We start from the raw sequence: 20,746 nt of genomic DNA on the forward strand, positions 1-20,746 counted from the left end.
ATCCAAGTATCTAAAACTATCCACTTCCTCCAGTCTCTCTCCCTTAATACTCACTTCCAGCCAGCTGCTACTCTCTCCCCTTGTACATCTCATCACCTTACTTTTACCCACATTTATCTTCAACTTCCCTCTTTCACACACCTTCCCAAACTCTGTCACTAACTTCCTCAATCCCTCCTCTGATCCTGCTACAAGTGCAGTGTTGTCAGCAAACAACAGCTGGCTTATCTCCCACTTTTCTCCATTTTCTTTAACCATCTCCAACCCCCTACCCACTATCCTTGCATTCACCTCTTGCATCACCCCATCCATGTATAGATTGAACAGCCAGGGTGACATAACACGTCCCTGACGAAATCCCACCTCTACCTCAAACCACTCACTCTCTCCATTTCTAATCCTTACACAAGCTCTACTACTCTCATAAAAACTCTTGACTGCTCTTAACAGCTTTCCTACTATCCCATATATCTGCAATACCTCCCACAGTGCCTTCCTGTCTACCCTTTCATAAGCGTTTTCTAAATCCATAAAAGCCCAAAAAACATCCTTACCTTTTCCTATAGCTTTCTCACATATCTGTCTTACCACAAAGATCTGATCTACACAACCCCTACCTGTCCTAAAATCACACTGTTTCTCACCAATTACTCCCTCTGTTCCTCTCCTAATCCTCTCAATCAAGACCCTCCCATAAGCCTTCCTAAATACACTTAACAAGCTGATCCCTCTGAAATTACTACACTCACACTTGTCCCCCTTTCCCTTGTAAAGTGGAACTATACAGGCACTCCTCCAGTCAGGGACACGATAAAAAAAAAGTGCGTAGTGGTATATGGTATACAAGGAAAACACAATGTAGCTAGGTACTTAAGAAAAAAAAGAAATAGCAAAAGAAATTCTGAAAGATACAAGATGAGGGCAAGAGGTCACAAAAGATAGCAGAAGTATTAGCAAAAACAGCAAAGTTGGCAAAAAGTGAAAACTACAAAAATATAGGGATAAAAAGGAAATGAGTGATGAGGAAAAAAGAGAAAAGGCACTAAAAATTTAAGTTAATGAAAAAAAAAAAAAAAAATGAGAAGAATAGAGACCAAAAAGAGGACATTTTTTTGGTGAGTGCTGGACTTGAGGCTGAGAAAATTGTATATAAAAAGAAATATAACAGAAAACAAGGAGCCAAATAGTGTTGGACAAGGTTTATACAATTACTGGATAAAAAACAGGACAAACAGGGTGGAGTCATGTTTTTGACTAAGGAGGGCTTAAATGTGAAGATCACAGGAGAAAATAATGTTGAATTGATCATAATAAAAGTTGAAAAAAGTGACATGAAAGGAAGAAAATTTGTGATAATCAATGTGCCCCCAAAAACACATTCTTGGAAAGAGAGTGACTATTCCAAAATGTTAGACCGAAAGGCATACATTAAATGAAATGCTGAAAGGAGGAAATCTAGTAGTTATGGGTGACTTTAACTCTAAAGAAATATGTTGGGAGGAGATGACAGTGAAGGGTGGAAAGGACCTTTGGGGAAACATACTACTGGACATGACCACTGAATACACAATGACTCAATGGGTAAAAGAGAATAAAATATATAGAAATAATGAAGAAACATCAAGACTGGATTTAATATTTACATCAGAGCCTGAAATTGTGGATAAAATGAAATGGAAGAATGACCACATACTACTTGACCTAGAACTAAAAGAGGAAATATATATGGGGAGAAACAAGAAACACAAAATAGATTTTGGGATCTTAGGAAATTCTTTCAAAAAGCAAGTTGGCAAATATTCTTTAATGAAGAAACACTGGTGAAGAGAAATGGATGATTTTAAAAGAATTCTATAATGAAGGAGTGGATAAATATGTACCAAAACAAACACAGGAAAAGGTGTACATTAAGTGCTGGTATAACAAAAAATGTAGATAGGCAAAAGATAAAAAAGACAAAGCTTGGAAAAGATAAAAAAAAAAAAACTGGAAAGTGGCAAATATATATCAAACTAAGAAATGAGATGGTGTGTGTGAGAAAAATCTGACGCAGCCCGAAGGGATTTCTTCCCGTCTTCTCCTTTTACGCATGAGGGGACGGAGAGGGGGGTCGTCGATTTAATGAAGTGGCCTTGCAGTGGATGTACTGTGTCTTGCGACACTGCTCCTGACCCAGGGCAGTGGACAAGATGCAGGGATGACCCGTCATCCACGAGGTGCCAAGATAAGAGGGAGGGAAGAGGGTGGAGGGGAGTGGAGTGTGATAGGGATGGAGTGGGTGGGAGTGGTTTTTAAGCCTTTGTTTTTTGGCTACCTCCCTTGTAAGGGGTAAAAAGCCTTTGGTATATGTATGTACCTAAGAAATGAATATGTAAAAATATGCAGAGAAGAAAAAATAAACTATGAAATTGACATAACAGACAAATGTAAAGATCAACCTAAATTAATCTATAGATATGTGAATAGTAAACTAAAAAAATAAACAGAAAATAATAAAACTACATCAAGGGAACATAGAATACACAGAGAATATAGAAATGGCTGAAATTACAAACAAACATTTCAAATCTGTATTCACTAAAGAAAACATACACAATTGGAATGAAGGAGGTAGAGAAAGATCACCCACCCACCCCTATGAGAGAAATAATTGTGACACAGAAAGAAATAAGGGACCAAATAATGATCCTTGATGTCAGAAAATCACATGGCCTGGACAGAATTGCAACCTGGATACTTGAAGAATGTATAGATGAACTAATGGATAGAATATATAAGATAATAGATTGCTCAAAGAAGGAAAGGTACCGGAAGACTGGAAAAATGCAAATATAGTGCCAATATACAAAGGGGTAAACAAGGAAGATCCAACAACCTATAGACTGGACTGGTCTAGCTTACAAGTACAATAGCCAAAATTTGTGTGAAAGTTATCAAAAGTAGATGGACTAAACATCTGGAGGAGAACAATATACTAAACCCAAGACAATTCAGATTTAAACAGGGAAGATCATGTGCCACAAATTTGACCTGTTTCTATTCAAGATATTCAAGATATAATGCAAGGAAGGGACAGAAGGGCAGACTGTGCTTTCCTGGACTTACAAAAGGCATTTGATAAAGTACCACACAAAAAATTAAGAAAACTTGAAACAACACGAGGTATACACAAAAAACTATCGAAATGGATGGAAGATTTCTTGCATGGGAGAAAAATGAGAGTGGTGCCCAGAGATAAAAACTCTACTTGGGAGGAAATGATAAGTGGAGTCCCACAGGGTTCAGTACTGGCTCTGATAATGTTTGTTATATATGTAAATGACATGGATGAGGTGTATAATGTTACATGAACTTCTTTGCAGACAATGCAAAAATACTAAAGTACAGAAAAAGACTGTGAATTGATAGAGAGAGATCTGGACAAGGTCTGGAAATGGAGTCAGAAGTGGGAAGTTGACTTCAACATTAAGAAATGTGGTATAACAGAATTTTGGAAAAAAAAAAAAAAAAAAAAATATCGGGACAATATATAATCAGTGCAAAGGAAGTAAAGAAAGTAGGTTCCAAAAAGGACATAGGAGTAATCACCACTTAACACATGTACCCAGACAAGCAGATAAACAAAATTGTCAGAGAGACCTACAATTTATTAAGATCAATAAAAATGGCTTTTAATTACTTGGATGAGGTAATGGTAAAGAAAATACTACTCACACTGATAAGATCAAGATTGGAATATGCAGCAACACTATGGACACCCAGTGCAAAAAAGAATATAAGGAAAATAGAAAGAATCCAAAGAGCAACAACAAAGAATGCTCCAATACTTTCAAAACTGACATACGAGCAAAGTTTGTCTAAACTGGAACTACCAACCCTGGAACAAAGAAGAGCAAGAGGTGATCTGTTGGCCATTTACAGAATCATGAAAGGCATGGAAGTCCTTCACAGAGAAGGCTTACCAAACTGGGACAGAAGCAAAACAATGGGAGATGAAAAAAAGACTCCAAAGGATAGTTATAGAAGAGATCTGAAAAAATAATAATAATAAATAAAAATAAAAAATAAACAGCTTTCCACACACAGTGGTGGACATCTGGAACAAATTGGACAAAACAATATTGTGTGCAAACACCATACATGAATTAAAGAACAAACTAAATGTGAGATAAGAGAGGGTAGAGTACCGGAGGACTGGAGGAGTGCCTGTATAGTTCCGCTTTACAAAGGAAAGGGGGACAAGTGTGAGTGTAGTACAGTGAGACCTCTCATTAACGGACGTTAATTAGCTGTGTTTGTGGTGTTTTTGCTGTGTTTTCGCTGTTTTGGAGTAGTTTTTGGGTGGCATAGTGATTGCACGCACTAAACAACAGCACCAAAAACCCCGAAAACACAGCGAAAACACCGCAAACACAGCTAATTAACATCCGTTAATGAGAGGTCTCACTGTAGTTACAGAGGGATCAGCATGTTGAGTGTATTTGGGAAGGCTTATGGGAGGGTCTTGATTGAGAGGATTAGGAGAGGAACAGAGGGAGTAATTGGTGAGGAACAGTGTGGTTATAGGACAGGTAGGGGATGTATAGATCAGATTTATGTGGTGAGACAGATACGTGAGAAAGCTATAGGAAAAGGTAAGGATGCTTTTTGGGCTTTTATGGATTTAGAAAAGGCTTATAACAGGGTAGATAGGAAGGCACTGTGGGAGGTACTGCAGATATATGGGATAAGAGGAAAGCTGTTAAGAGCAGACAAGAGTTTTTATGAGAGTAGTAGAGCTTGTGTTGGGATTAGAAATGGAGAGAGTGAATGGTTTGAGGTAAAGGTGGGACTTCGTCAGGGATGTGTTATGTCACCCTGGCTGTTCAATCTTTACATGGATGGGGTGGTGCAAGAGGTGAATGCAAGGGTAGTGGGTCAGGGGTTGGAGATGATTAAAGAAAATGGAGAAAAGTGGGAGGTGAGCCAGCTGTTGTTTGCTGACGACACTGCGCTTGTAGCAGGATCAGAGGAGGGATTGAGGAAGTTAGTGACAGAGTTTGAGAAGGTGTGTGAAAGAAGGAAGAGTGAAGATAAATGTGGGCAAAAGTAAGGTGATGAGATGTGCAAGGGGTGAAAGTGGCAGTAGACTGGAAGTGAGCATTAAGGGAGAGCGACTGGAGGAAGTGGATAGTTTCAGATACTTGGGTGTGAATGTGACAGGAAAAGGTGGAGTGGGGGTGGAGGTAGAATGTAGATTGAGAGAAGCGAGTAAATGCCTTGGTGGATTAAAGAGTGTAATGAGGAATAGACATTTGGGAATGGATGCTAAGAGGAGACTGTATGAAGGAGTGATTGTGCCAACAGCACTGTATAGGGCAGAAACATGGAACATAAGAGAGGAAGAGAGAAGGAGTTTGAATGAGTTTGAGATGAGGTGTCTGAGAAGTATGATGGGGGTTACTAGGCTAGATAGAGTGAGAAATGAGGAGGTGAGGAGGAGAACAGGGGTGGAAAGGGAGTTGGGAGATAGGGTTGATGAAAGAGTATTAGGATGGTTTGGACACATGGAAAGAATGAGTGAAGAAAGACTAGTAAAAGAGGTATGGAAGGCAGATGTGGAGGGAGTGAACATGAGGGGACGTCCTAGGATGAGATGGATGGATGGGGTGAAGGGGGCTTTGGGGAAGAGGGGATTGTCTGTTGAGGAAGGATGGGAGAGGACAGAAGATAGGGGTGAATGGAGAATGGTTGTATATGGATGATGTTGTGATGCATGAGGTGGAATGGGAGGGGGGATGGGGGGTGAGGTAGTATGTGTTAGCAAAATTTGACACAGCCCGAAGGGATTTCTCCCCATCTTCTCCTTTTATGCATGAGGGGACAGAGAGGTGGGGTCGCCGATTTAATGAAGCGGCCTTGCTGTGGATGTGCTGTGTCTTGCGACACTGCTTCTGACCCAGGGCAGTGGACAAGGTGCAGGGATGACCCATCATCCAGGAGGTGCTAAGATAAGAGGGAGGGTGGAGGGGTGTGGAGTGTATTCAGGGATGGAATGGGTGGGAATGATTTTATGCCTTTTCCTTTTTGGCTACCTCCCTTGTAAGGGGGAAAACGCCTTGGTATATGTATGTATGTATGATATGTATGTATATACATATATATATATATATATATATATATATATATATATATATATATATATATATATATATATATATATATATATATATAATTCACAGAAACCAGGAGAAACAGAGCATCCCCTTCTACAATGCCCGACCAATTCCTATACAACATGATAGTCCCCCCCCCCTCCCCCAAGTGACTTATGGACTCATCCAGTGACCAAAGCCAGTTGTGGGTCCCCTACAAGAGAGACCTGGGAAAACAGATTGATTGATTGCACAGGAACACTAAAGAGATCAGTACTGAAAACAACACTAAAAGAAAGGAAGAAAGCAAATTTGTTAAAAAGGAGGATGGTAGATACAGCATCCATGATATTGATTGGATGATGCAAGATGACATAGTAGAGGGAGGCTAAACAGGTGGAGAGACAATAAAGAAATTTGCAGGATTGACATGGCATAGGTTGTATAAATCTTATGATTCATACATACATATACCAAACTGCCCTTTACAACACATAAAGGACATATACCTCTCATCTAACCCATACCTATGCAACACCCACTTGTCCCCTTTACCTTAGCACCTGCCCTCCCACACCTTCTAGTGTGAGTGGAGAATGGTTTTAAATGGATTATGAGGTAAAGGGACTTCGTCAGGGATGCGTTATGTCACCCTGGCTGTTCAACCTATACATGGATGGGGTGGTGCGAGAGGTGAATGCAAGGGTAGTGGGTCAGGGATTGGAGATGGTTAAGGAAAATGGAGAAAAGTGGGAGGTGAGCCAGCTGTTGTTTGCTGACGACACTGCGCTTGTGGCAGGATCGGAGGAGGGATTGAGGAAGCTGGTGACAGAGTTTGGGAGAGTGTGTGATAGAAGAAAGCTGAAGATAAATGTGGGTAAAAGTAAGGTGATGAGATGTACAAGGGGTGAAAGTGGCAGTAATCTGGAAGTGAGCATTAAGGGAGAGCAACTGGAGGAAGTGGATAGTTTAAGATATTTGGGTGCAAATGTGGCAGGAAAGGGTGGAGTGAAGGTGGAGGTAGAATGTAGATTGAGAGAAGCGAGTAAATGCCTTGGTGGTTTAAAAAGTGTAATGAGGAATAGGAATCTGGGAATGGATGCTAAGAGGAGACTGTATGAAGGAGTGATTGTGCCAACAGCACTGTATGGAGCAGAAACATGGAACATGAGAGAGGAAGAGAGAAGGAACTTGAATGTGTTTGAGATGAAGTGTCTGAGAAGTATGATGGGGGTTACTAGGCTAGATAGAGTGAGAAATAAGGAAGTGAGGAGGAGAACAGGGGTGGAAAGGGAGCTGGGAGATAGGGTGGATGAAAGAGTATTAGGATGGTTTGGACACATGGAAAGAATGAGTGAAGAAAGACTAGTAAAGGAGGTATGGAAGGCAGATGTGGAGGGAGTGAACATGAGGGGACGTCCTAGGATGAGATGGATGGATGGGGTGAAGGGGGCTTTGGGGAAGAGGGGAATGTCGGTTGAGGAAGAACGGGAGAGGACAGAAGACAGGGGTGAATGGAGAATGGTTGTATATGGAAAATGTTGTGATGCATGAGGTGGATTGGACAGGGGAATGGGGGTGAGGTAGTGTGTGTGAGCAAAAATTTTTGACACAGCCCGAAGGGATTTCTCCCCGTCCTCTCCTTTATATGGGGGGACGGAGAGGGGGGGTCGCCGATTTAATGAAGTGGCCTTGCTGTGGATGTGCTGTGTCCTGCGACACTGCTTCTGACCCAGGGCAGTGGACAGGGTGCAGGGATGACCCGTCTTCTAGGAGGTGCTAAGATGGGAGGGAGGGTGGAGGGGTGTGGAGTGTTTTCGGGGATGAAATGGGTGGGAATGTTTTTGTGCCTTGTCCTTTTTGGCTACCCCCCTGGTAAGGGGGAAAAAAGCCTTGGTATATGTATGTATGTATGTATGAATTGACATGGACTGAGTGAATTTCTCCTTTTCTACTTTCACAAGAGGGCATGGGGAGGGAGGGTCACCATGTAAATGAAGTAGTTGGCCTTGTTGTGGATGCACTGTGTTTTGCTCTATTACTTCTGACCTGGGCAGTGAGTGAGGGACAGGGATGACCCTTCTCTACAAGAAGCTAAGATGAAAGGGTAATTGGTGACAGTTGAGAGTGGGATGGGTAGGTGGTGGGTACATGCTTTGGCTTGCTATCTCCCTTATAAATGGGAAGAGGCCTCTTAGTATACAGATAGATACACAAATAAACAATCATTCAATCAATCCACTGCCAAGGTCCCTCTTGCAGGAGACCCATGGCTCTGAGTAAATTGTCAAGAGCCACTGCATTAGCCCATTCAAGAAAAAGATATTGTGTTGTTGGCTAGGTAAGGCTAAAGTAGGGCAATGTAAGATGAGGTGTTCAGTGTCTTCTGTGTGGTGATTGCATCTGAGCAATTTGCAAACCACATACACAAATAAATATTAACAGCAACACAAACATACACATATCTGCAGCAATGCTTATGAAGAGAAATTATATACATTACACCTACACTGGAAACCAAACTAAGGCCTCAAACCACACAATCTGAGAAGACAAGGCTCATCACAAAAGTGGACTCACTACACTAATACACAATAGCATGGCCTTCTCCGACAGGACAAAAGAAATCAAACAATCACTAACAAAAATCAAGGCAGAAGTAATCACAATCCAAACACAAATAAAGCAACATATATCCAAACATCTACATACAATCTTCCATATCAGCATCCCGTAGCTAGTCTCCCCAACTTCAACCTCTCATCAGCCTAACAAACTAAATACTGCCAGGTAACATGAACACACACCACTCAATATGACTTCAAGTACAAAGAACAGACAGACCAAATAGAAAACAAAAAACTAGAAATAACTCCCCAATCTAAACATACTAAACTCCAAACACCCCATAAAAAACACTTCTAAAGACAACCCAGACACAATGTCCTCACCTTCATTCCAACCACAAATATGGGAAATCATCCATGATCTCCTTTCAGATTACTTCCCCATCAAGAACACCACAACTAAAAGGACAAATTATGCCTACATACAACTAAACCTACCTGTCTATATACCAAGAGTTTTTCCTCCCTTGCAAGGGAGGTAGCAAAGTCAATGGCGTGTACCTACTCCCACCCATTCCACTACCCTTTCCTCCCTCTCATCTTAGCTCTTCCTGGATGACAGGTCATTCCTGTACCCCTCCCACAGTAAGACTAAGCTTAATAGTAATAAACCACTTGAAAGACACTTTCACTCATTCCTGGAAGCCCAACAAAACCTCAACAATCTGGTGAGAGCACACAAAATTCCTATCTTAAAACCAAACACCTTCTAAAGGGGTTGGCCTAGCCAAGGAATACACTCCCTTCATCCATCCCACACCCATCAAAACCAAACTAAACCACCTAAAACCCCATCATTCTGTAAACCAACCTCCCTAACCTACTATATCCAAACTAATGGGAAAAAAAATCAACTCTCCTAATCAACATGAATTCAAAGAGGAACAATCTGCACCAGTATGCTACTCACTAATATCACTCACAAGTACTACAAGGATCTAACAAGAAAGTACCACTAGAAAGAATAGTAATGGCGGCATACATACACACATATACTAAAAGGCCCTTTCCCCCTTGCAAAGTGGGTGGCCAGTCAAGGCCATCACTGGATATGGAGATGGCAATTGGCCCCTCCAACTTCTGTACCATAATTGTCTGACAATGTGAACTAACAAACAACAACAACAATCATCACTACAGAAGTTAAACTCTCTTACACCCATCATCACTATGGCCCAAGATGAAGAGTCATTCACCTGTATCCATGAGCCTATCTAACCATGTCACACCTAAGGCACTCTTTTAGGAAAAGGAGTTGGAGGGGGGGTGGGTAGAAGAAAAAAATAAAAAATGTGAGACTGACACACAGACAGACAAAGGGAACACAAAAGACTGAGACAAAGGAAGACAAAACATGAGAGAGAGAGAGAGAGAGAGAGAGAGAGATGTGAGACTGACACACAGACAGACAAAGGGAACACAAAAGACTGAGACAGAGGAAGACAAAACACGAGAGAGAGAGAGAGAGAGAGAGAGAGAGAGAGAGAGAGAGAGAGAGAGAGAGAGAGAGAGAGAGAGAGAGAGAGAGAGAGAGAGAGAGATACTATGAATGCCCATGCCCAATGCCCATAGAAGCAACTTGAAAAATCAAGTAGAATTATTTTCCTTAACAGTGTTCACGTTACCTTGGATATTATGTCTTAAAACAAAATAAGTAAGCACAGCCTTATTTTAGATTTTCTAATGCAGAGGCTTAAAAGTTGCATTTCTATCATCACAAAAAGCAAGCACCAATGTAAGAAGCACTAACATTCAATAGCCTAGCAAGAACCTTTGATACCAATTCCATTTTAAGCACAATGATGCATAATCACCAACCAAACAACCTGATATTGCCTATAATCAGATAAGATATGCATCTGTAGCATATCCATTGAATGCCCAAGCATCTTACAAACACTCACCCCCCAATTACTCACTATTCAACAGCCAAGTAAGTATTACATGTTGTATCATATTACCTGAATCAACAAACCCTTTCATATGTTTCAATCCCAATACTTCATTCACTACCCACTAAAACACAATAAATTACACAATAATATTCTTTATATTATATCCCTAAACCTAAACTGTTACAAATGAAAACCTGTTAGCAAGTTAATCTGCAATTATATCCCAAGTAGTCTAGCAATACTTGTATTTCAAAATATTTGCATAAATATTCCATAAAGCTATTTCTGAACTACTGCCTTAATAGCTGTAAAGGTAGTACAAATTCTTAATGAGATCTACAAAGTGCCCCATCACATCATTGTAACAAATCTTTCCATACATTTCTTAAGCAATAAAAAGTGGCACAAGCCCTCAACCTTTTCTATAATAATTTTAGTAACCATGTGACTATGCAAGCAGAGCTCTAATCCCACAATTTCACTGCTTTCATAGCTCTCTCTACACCAACTTACTTAATGCCCAGACAAGAACAACAATTAGTGTTGTGCACAGATGAGTAGTGGCTGAGAAGTGAGATTTGATTTGAGAATTTTTCCTTCCATCTGGTGTACTCGGATGCAATGAGGTCCATCATTGTGTCTTGGTCAGCTGTGCTTGGACACTCTCGCCGGGACTCCAATCTAAAAACATTAAACAGCATTAGAAGTCATAGTAACAGTGGTAATTTTAGGAGAAAATGTTTCAGGATAACAGAAATTAGATGAACAATTTGTAAACCTGAGATGACACATTGTTACATACTTAAAATGCTCATTAACCCTTTAGCATCAAGGGGACTATGTATAAGAATGATCTCCACAGAGATACATTACAACCTTTATTAAATTGAATTAAATCACATGACAGCAAACAACACAGATACCAGTATATAAGGACGTTCCCACTACCTACAGCAGTGACATTTAACCTTGTGTTCTCATGGCACAGTGAGCCTGGCAATAAAATGATTGGGGCAAACTACCAATGTTTAAGAATAGATCTAATCATTCAAAAGAAAATTATAACAATGTGTTCATAAGTTAGAGATAAAATAAAATAAATTTTACTGGTATCAATCTCACTGGCAAAAGTATGGAGTTAATAATGATTAAAAAAAAAAAAATAGTTGAGCTTTATAAACTTGTCTGAGAGGGGGATCCACCTTTCTCAACCCCCACAACATATTTAATGCATTGTAGCACACTGATTGAAAATCAGTGATCTATTGAGCTAATACTGTACTTGAAAAATTATGTGACTACTACAATGACTGGATTACCTGCTCTTCAAACAGTTCTGAATAACACACATACCTACTATATGTGCTGACCTAATTTCAACATCAGTATAGCAGAAATTAATAATATCCTTGGAGTCTGTGCAATATCGTACAAACATAATATTTGTAATTCCAGATTACATTACTTCCATGTTTAGCTTACAGATAATGTGATGAACATGTTTTCAAATTGATATATCTAATTCCTTCAAAGATGCTGTATATCTATTAGATTTTACTCTAAGGCCTGGTAGCTTCATTAACCCGCTGTGGATGTATTGTGTCTTGCTGCATTGTTTCTGACCCAGGGCAGTGGGAGGGATACATGACGAACAAAGATGAGAAGAAGGAAAGGCTAGTGGATGGGAGTGGGTACATGCTTTTGACTTGGCTACCTTCCTTATAAAGGGGAAAAAGCTCTTGGTGTGTGTGTGTGTATATATATATATACATACACATACATACATACATATATATATATATATATATATATATGTATGTATATATATATATATATATATATATACATATATATATATATATATATATATATATATAATATATACATATATATATATATATATATACATGTATATATATATATATATATATATATATATATATATATATATTGAAGCAATTTATATAGCAGAATTAAAACCAACCATGAACATACATAGTATAGACCTCCAGATTCTCCCATCCCACAAGCGGACCTGACCTCACCTCTCCCAGTGATTCCTGATGACTACGCAGCAGCCGATCAGGATGATCGCTTCACACGACACCATCCAAACAATCAGAAATAAAAATAGTATATAAACATCACACACATATACACCCAAACAATTAGCCTGAAGTTGGTCTCCAAAGAAGACCGAAACGTTGCAACCACATACGGACAGGAAGCCTACTCAGAAAACTAACAGACCAACACCGTAAACTAGCAAGAGAAATTGAAGTTCTTAACAAAAAGATAAACAATGCAGAAACAGCAATATCATTTAAACTCGTCTGTCAACAAGAAAATATTCTTCCTGGATACACTAATATATATATATACATATACATACATATATATATATACATACATACATACATATATATATATATATATATATATATATATATATATGCAATAAAAACACTAGGAGCGTGTGTTCACAAATGCGTAAGTAACCACTAGGAAAAGTAAACTAACGAAGCAGAGCGCTTTCGTATAATTACATCTTCAGTGCAGATACAAAGATGTAATTATACGAAAGCGCTCTGCTTCGTTAGTTTACTTTTCCTAGTGGTTACTTACGCATATATATATATATATATATATATATAATATATATATATATATATATATATATATATATATATATATATATATATATACATGTGTGTGAATACGAATGTATATACATTTCTACAATGTCTTGTACAAACATGATAAACCAAGTTCTATTACAAGGTATGACATAAACTATTATATCCATTAATAATTTTTATCATATATTTGTTATCCATTAAGACATTATTATTGTTTTGCCTTTTTTTTTGGGGGGGGGGGGAGTTATAGAGCCCCCTTCCCATACAATCCCTTGTCCTGTGGCATCGGGTAACTAGACAGAAATAAAAAGTTAAATCACTAGAACTATACATAAAATAATTATATAAACAAACAAATAATATACAAATAAATAAACGAACAAAAAATACTTAGGAGTGACTTATGGGTAAATTCGAAAGCCACCGTCAGTTATCTAGGGACTCCGGGTCTCTCGTAAGACACAACTGGGGCAGACTGATGTATAGTTCATAATTTGCGAAGTAAACAGCCACCCACAATTTGAAAAAATAAAAATCCACGAATGCGTGTTGCCTCAGCGGTACACACAAAACAGTATTCTGTATAATCATCATTGCTACAATTCATGTTTTAATAACCGTTAGTTATCGTTCCCATAGTTTAAATGGTTGCAATTATAGTTACCACTGCTCCAGTTTCACCAGTGAATAGCTTCACCGTTTACGTATTATTGCCATTCCCTTTACTGCTACCATCCTTTATATTGTTGCCGTTATCATTAATGACAACTTCGTTTTCTCGTTATCACTGCCTTGGTTAAAATTGCTGATTCCAACATTACAGTATGTTATTTCTGTTAACATCAATGCCATTATCATCACTATGATCGTCATCATCAATGGCGCTATCATCACCAATGCTATACTCGTACAGTAGTCATTATTACCACTGCAGTCATGTGTTGATTCTCATGTCTGGAACCAGGAATAACAGTTATACCGTAAACCAGGGGTTCTCGACTCTCCCAAGTACCCCATATTTATGTATTGCTGTTATTGCGCCTCCAGAAGACTTTAACATTGAATAGAATGGTTTTTTTTTATGGACCACCTTGCCAATGTTGAGGACTGCTGGTTCCTGGTTCTAGGGACGAAAGTTATACCGACTTGTGTTATCAGTGCCGAAAGATTGGCAAAGGAGGACGATCAAACTCTGTAGTCGTTGGAGGATCGTACATAATATAAATGTTTCCTGGAGTACTGAGTTCCCAGGGACAGAACGCAGATATACAAGGGTTTACTTAGACAATTTCTAACCCTCTTCAGTCCCGGGGTTTTCCCTCGACTGAATTAAATTGTCAGACAGACAGAATATACATAAAACATCCGAGTACTGAGAAAACTGAAACAAACTTCAAAATGCGTACTCCACACAAATATAAAATGGGAGACGAGAAAGAGTATGTATATTTATATGTTGACAACTTGAAAGAGGTTAAAGAGGAACTGCAAGCCAGACTTCGGGAAAAGTTAGAAAATAAAGAAGAAGCAATGTTTCTTAATCTTTTTCAACCACGTCACCCTCCTCTGTTCCAAGGCTTAGGTAGTCCAACACTCCTTACATAATTATAGTTGCAATTAATAGTGTTTTACCAATAAATTATGTACTATTTCATAATTAAAATTCTCTCGATAACCTCCCCCCCCCAAAAAAAAAAACACTGTTCTAGATAAGCAAAATCAGAAGAAAAAAATCGAGAAAATGTTATTGTCCTTGTCGCTTTTATATTTAATAAATCGAACTACATCACCATCCAAAAAAGTTCTAAAATTACTAGTGCGATTAAAAATTATGGCAAATCAAAACACTGCACATATCTTTTCAAAAAGTATCTATTTACACTTTCGCAATCCTACTGACAATACAGGTATTGTTACGCTCTGAGAGACAGCTAAAGCAATGGTCGGCAACTCTTACAGCTATTTTTTAAAAGGTTAATAAAAATGTGCTGTCGGACCCACGATACAAAAAAAAAAGTTCAGATTAAGAAACAGTTTTACAAATTATAATTGTGGGCTAGATATTTTCGAAGTTGGATAAATAATTATATATATATATATATATATATATATATATATATATATATATATATATATATATATATATATATATGCCTTGGATATCTTACATATGTACAGTACATGACGTCTACGTTTTGATGGAACAATCATTTTGTTAATAAGCTTCTGGAGCCACACAAATGCTGAAAGAACCCAAGGTTGATCGACCACTGAACTAAAATGTATATAAACGGAGCTCCCTTCAGCACCCAGTAAAGTTAATTTCACCATCTCAGGTTCTTAGAAATGCTGCTCTAGCATACATCGCGATTCTAACGATTAAGTCGATAAGCTTTCAGAGATAAATCTTGAACGTCGACTTATATCTCTCCGAAAACCAGTATGGCTTCAGTCCAGTCAGGGGAACAGTTGGCCAGGTCTCAGTTCTCCAACTATTTCCAGAAAAGAACTGGAAACATGGGGTACAGTCCTACCGTTACCCCCAACACTGTTTCCCCCAGGGTGACGCCAACAACAACGGATGCAAGCCCCTCGACAGGGTTACCAACGGTCAGTCGTGTTTGAATTGCTCAAACTGCGAGTGCAGGAACCAGGATATGACATTTTTATTCCTGGACATTTCTGGAAAGGCTTTGTAGCTGACAGGGCGTTGCCCTCACTGGTGTTTGGAGAGATGGTGAGAAACCTGGGTACGCATTAAACAACACGCCAAAATTTCTCGATTATGTGAAAGCATCACTCCTCAGAAACTGGGTATTGGAATCAAATGAGCTTGCTATCAATGATGGAGAGGAGGTACCACGCAAGGGTACAATTTATGTGTGTACTCATTTTTGTACATTAAATCTCTTCAGTAATGTTTTCGCTACAAGGATGTGAGGTTACCAACCAGATGAATAAAATCGCCTTCAACAACTTGAATAAACCTGTATGTCAACAGTAGCAGTGAAAGTGTGAAATAGTCTGGGAATTCGTGTTCTTTCCATTTTTAAGCGAAGCCAAATAAACAGCCAGGCCCTTTCACCATTTCGAGTTCCTGAACTATATTGACCAGAACTCACTCTGAGGTTTACCTAATCCATTATATATAATTGGGACTAAGCTTTCATAGAATGAAAATTAAACCAAACCATCCCATAACATAAAGAAATATGAAGAACCCAGGAAGAAACGATTGATATGACAAAAACTGAGTTTAAATATATATATATATATATATATATATATATATATATATATATATATATATATATATACATATATATATATATATATATATATATGTTGTTTATGTTAAAGACAGATTGAACATTTTTACAAGCTCTGCCAAGGGATTCGAACCCTGACCTGTACAGTCCTTTTGAACCATCGCACGTAGCTCAGTCGCTAGCGCCTTGACTTCGTGGTAATTTACGCACAGGTCAGGGTTCGAATCCCTTGGCAGAGCTTCTAAATATATTATATATATATACATATATATATATATATATACATATGTAATATATATGTATATATATATTATTTGGATGATGGAGAACATAAACACAGGGGAAGGCTCGGAACCCTAAACACTAACGTTTCGTTCGCGTAGAACTTCTTCAGAGAGTGTATGTAGAACTGCAATTGAAGTTTATGTACTAAATCTAATTATCTTTTCGGACACTTGGGAAAGGTCGTTTTTCTGGCGTGCTTTAGACACTTTCCCAAGTGTCCGAAAAGATAATTAGATTTAGTACATAAACTTCAATTGCAGTTCTACATACACTCTCTGAAGAAGTTCTACGCGAACGAAACGTTAGAGTGTTTAGGGTTCCGAGCCTTCCCGTGTTTATGTTCTCCATCATCCAAATAATTTGTCTAAAATACTTATCAATATATATATATATATATATATATATATATTTATATATATATGCATATATATACATATATATGCATATATATGCATACATATATATACATATATATATATATATATATATATATATATATATACACATACAAGTATAACACACACACACGAGCTTATCTTGGTAGAAATGTAACATAAGATGGGTTTATGGAGCATGGAATTAACTATGATAAATTAGGCAAACATGTTGCGTCAATTTTCTCCATTAATAGTAGACGGGGAAAACCGTTATTATATATAATTTCTAACTGCCACCTGGCAATTTCAATCAACCCTTCCTCCGTTTTGGAAGTTACTGAAAGACTGTACACTTAGATTTGTCAGGATTTCAGTTTTCAATATTACAGTAAGACTAATTATACTATTTGCAAGTAAAACCTAACCACAAATGACAAAACTGAACAAATTTGTGGTCTAAGACAAGCAAATATTTTGACGACTTTGGAAATGATAACAATGAACAGTACAAGAAATGTAAGTATAGAGAAACGATCGGTGATGAAACATAAAGTAACTAATACAATAAAAAAAAATATGTCTGTTCGGCCATGTGAAAATAAAGGTTGAAAACAGAAAAATAAATTGAAATATAATCAAACAAGAACCTAGACGAGTCATCTGCAGGCAGACCAAGGAATAGATGGATGGATAAATGGACAGATGGATGAGGGCACAGTAGAACAAATTGGTTGAATTTCAAACATCGACCAAGTCGTCTTAACCACTTGGGACACCCAACTGACCAATGATAAATCTTGGAAGTATGTAAATATACCTTTCGTTATTGTTGAATTAGTACATTTCAGTTTACTAAAAATAATTTTCATTACAAGATAACTACAGCACAGAGATATATTAATATGGAAAGATATATTTGTACAGTTCTTTTCCATCACGGCTCACGAACAACACAGCAGGAATGTGAATAAGAAGGACTCATAATGCATACCGTTAAGACACGGTTACTTTAATCTTAAGCGATAAGTTGCGTTCTATTACGTCTGTGTATATATTAAGGAGGTTATGAAAAAAAAAGAGTCGACTTTTCTTAAGGATATTCGTGAAGGCTATGACTTGAAACTAGAAGCTTGTATCTAATACACATTTTTGTTACATTATATGAGCCATTACTATTTATTTTCCCAGCAGCTCTGCATCGTAAGTAAACATGTTATAATGATCTATCATTTCGAATACTTAGTTTTGGCTGTGCATCAAGAACGTGACTGACGCTAACACTATTGTAGTCATTCGCTTCCTAGCTGGAAATTCCTGGTATTGCCTTCATCACTATCCTTTTTGGACTGTTTCCATCAATTCCATCTAAAGCGCCTTCCCATATGTGACTCCTATTGTACATTCCACAATAGAACATAAGAATGGAAGAGACTGCAAGAGACCATAAGGCCTATACTAGAGATATCCATTACCATCATCCCTACCCATAGTTATATAATCTTATTTTAAAACAATCAATGTTTCAGCGATCACTACATGGTTTCTAAGTCTATTCCATTCGTTAACCACTGCTGTGAAACTAGTTCTTGCCTATTTCCTTCTCAAACCTGTCAAAATGTTTTTTCTAAATCCACCAAGACGTGGGTAGTTTATGACACTATCAAGGAAGCTCGACAGATTCGACACAATCTAATTCAGAACAGGACTATCGATTATCATCTAGTTCCCGGCCATGTTTTTTTTTTCTCTCTTTATTTTCTCCCAAAAATTTCCCTTGTTACACTGACAAATGAAACCAGTTTGCGGCTGGAAAGGCGCGCTCTCTAATTCCGTCCGTGGAGAGAAAATGCGACTTTACCAGGTGGATGAAGAATTCCCCAAGAGAGACATACCAAGGGGAGGGGGGAATCCACATGGTAATACGTGTGTGTGTGTGTGTGTGTGTGTGTGTGTGTGTGTGTGTGCGCTTCACCATGGTCTTCAATCACGTGTTGGACTCGTGAGCGACAGTTTTTAACCTCCAGGAAAAGAGAGCTCAGAACTCATGACTGATCTATGGGTAATGCACATACAACTCCCACTCCCCACCCACGACATTTGGAGTAACGACTCGCAGCGCAGCGACACTGAAATCATTTCAGCCCTGGGCGGGATTCGAACTCGGACCGCTGTAGCAGCAGTTGCGAACGCTACCACTGCGCCGTCGAGTGTGTGTGTGTGTGTGTGTGTGTGTGTGTGTGTGTGTGTGTGCACGCGCGTGTGTGTGTACTTTGTATTCATGAGGCTAAAACCCTTTGTTATTAAAGTTGTTAAACAAAACATTTTACTTGAATAGCAACACATCTGTTTGTACACTAGATATTTGTCTCATAACATATTCAATTACTCATATATTATGAAATGAAGGCAACTAAGAGGTAGGTGGGGTGGCGGGGGCACGGTGCCGATAAAAAGGCTACGAAACTATAAACGTAAAAGATAATATCTTCCACACTTTGTTCGTTTCTTATTTCGGTGGATTCTTTCCTGTGTCTGTGTGCGTGTGTGTATGCGTATGTTTGTGTGTGTATGTATGTGTATGTGAGAGAGAGAGAGAGAGAGAGAGAGAGAGAGAGAGAGAGAGAGAGAGAGAGAGAGAGAGAGAGAGAGAGAGAGAGAGAGAGAGAGAGCGTGCAAATACGCTTGACCACAGCGTGCATGTTCTTAAGTTTATCAGAGGTGAGAAAACGCAGATCTTAAGCCCTTTAAAGGGGTCCTGACATCATCGTCGTCGTCTTTCCACCACCTCGGTAACAACAAGAGCAAAAATCCAACTCGGCGACCATGCGCGCCCAACCGTTATAATCAAAGATACAACTGTTTCCCGCCATCTCCGTCTCCCCTCTCCCTCCCTCCCTCCCGCCCTCCCTCCCCCACCCAAGGCCGAGAGGTATAAATAGAGAAAAGGAAAAAGTGCAAACGCTTTCTGTTGCGAATTTGCATAAAACCAAATTTGTTTTTAACCAGACGAACGGGAACGCTTGCAGACTTCTATCCCCCTCCTTGCCTCCCCACCCCCTCCTCCCCAACTCAGTCCGTCGCGTTGTCGTCGTCGTTTTGACCACAAACTTCTTCCACTTTCCCTCACACACATTTCATCACCCACCACCCGCCTACCCCCCCTCTCTCTCTCTCTCTCTCTCTTTCTTCACCCAAGACACAGGAGAGAAAAAGAAAGAAAAAAACTCATGTCACACAATAAAATGTATCTGTAAATTGACGTCCCTTGGTCGTGCTGGCTGAGGTGAGGTAAGGAAAGGTAAGGGAGAGGAATAGAGGAGAGGAGGGGTAGTAGAGGGGGCAAAAATGGAGGGAAAGAGGGCGAGAGGAGAAGAGAGAGGAGAGGAGAAGAGGGAAGAGAAGGGGAGCAGATAGGAGAGGTTAGGATAGGAGACATGTGACAGAGGAGAATGGGGGGGGATAGTTTGAGACAGGGAAGGTAGGGGAATAGGGTTGAGGGAGTTAGTGGAGGGGTAAAGGA

At 38.9% G+C, this 20,746-nt stretch overlaps 1 protein-coding gene across 2 annotated transcripts in view; it reads right to left on the reverse strand.

Annotated features, from left to right (window-relative positions):
- The window catches only part of LOC143032817 (uncharacterized), an 88,332-nt gene that overhangs the window by 17,245 nt on the left and 50,341 nt on the right, over positions 1 to 20,746 (reverse strand). For both annotated transcript variants that reach the window (XM_076197894.1, XM_076197893.1), the window contains exon 2: positions 11,170 to 11,337. In XM_076197894.1, the coding sequence (XP_076054009.1) occupies positions 11,170 to 11,337 (168 nt within the window). The remainder of the gene's footprint in view (positions 1 to 11,169; positions 11,338 to 20,746) is intronic.

The sequence above is a fragment of the Oratosquilla oratoria genome, chromosome 14 (genome assembly GCF_046742065.1).
Source record: "Oratosquilla oratoria isolate Oo_2021 chromosome 14, ASM4674206v1, whole genome shotgun sequence".
Classification (NCBI taxonomy): domain Eukaryota; kingdom Metazoa; phylum Arthropoda; class Malacostraca; order Stomatopoda; family Squillidae; genus Oratosquilla; species Oratosquilla oratoria.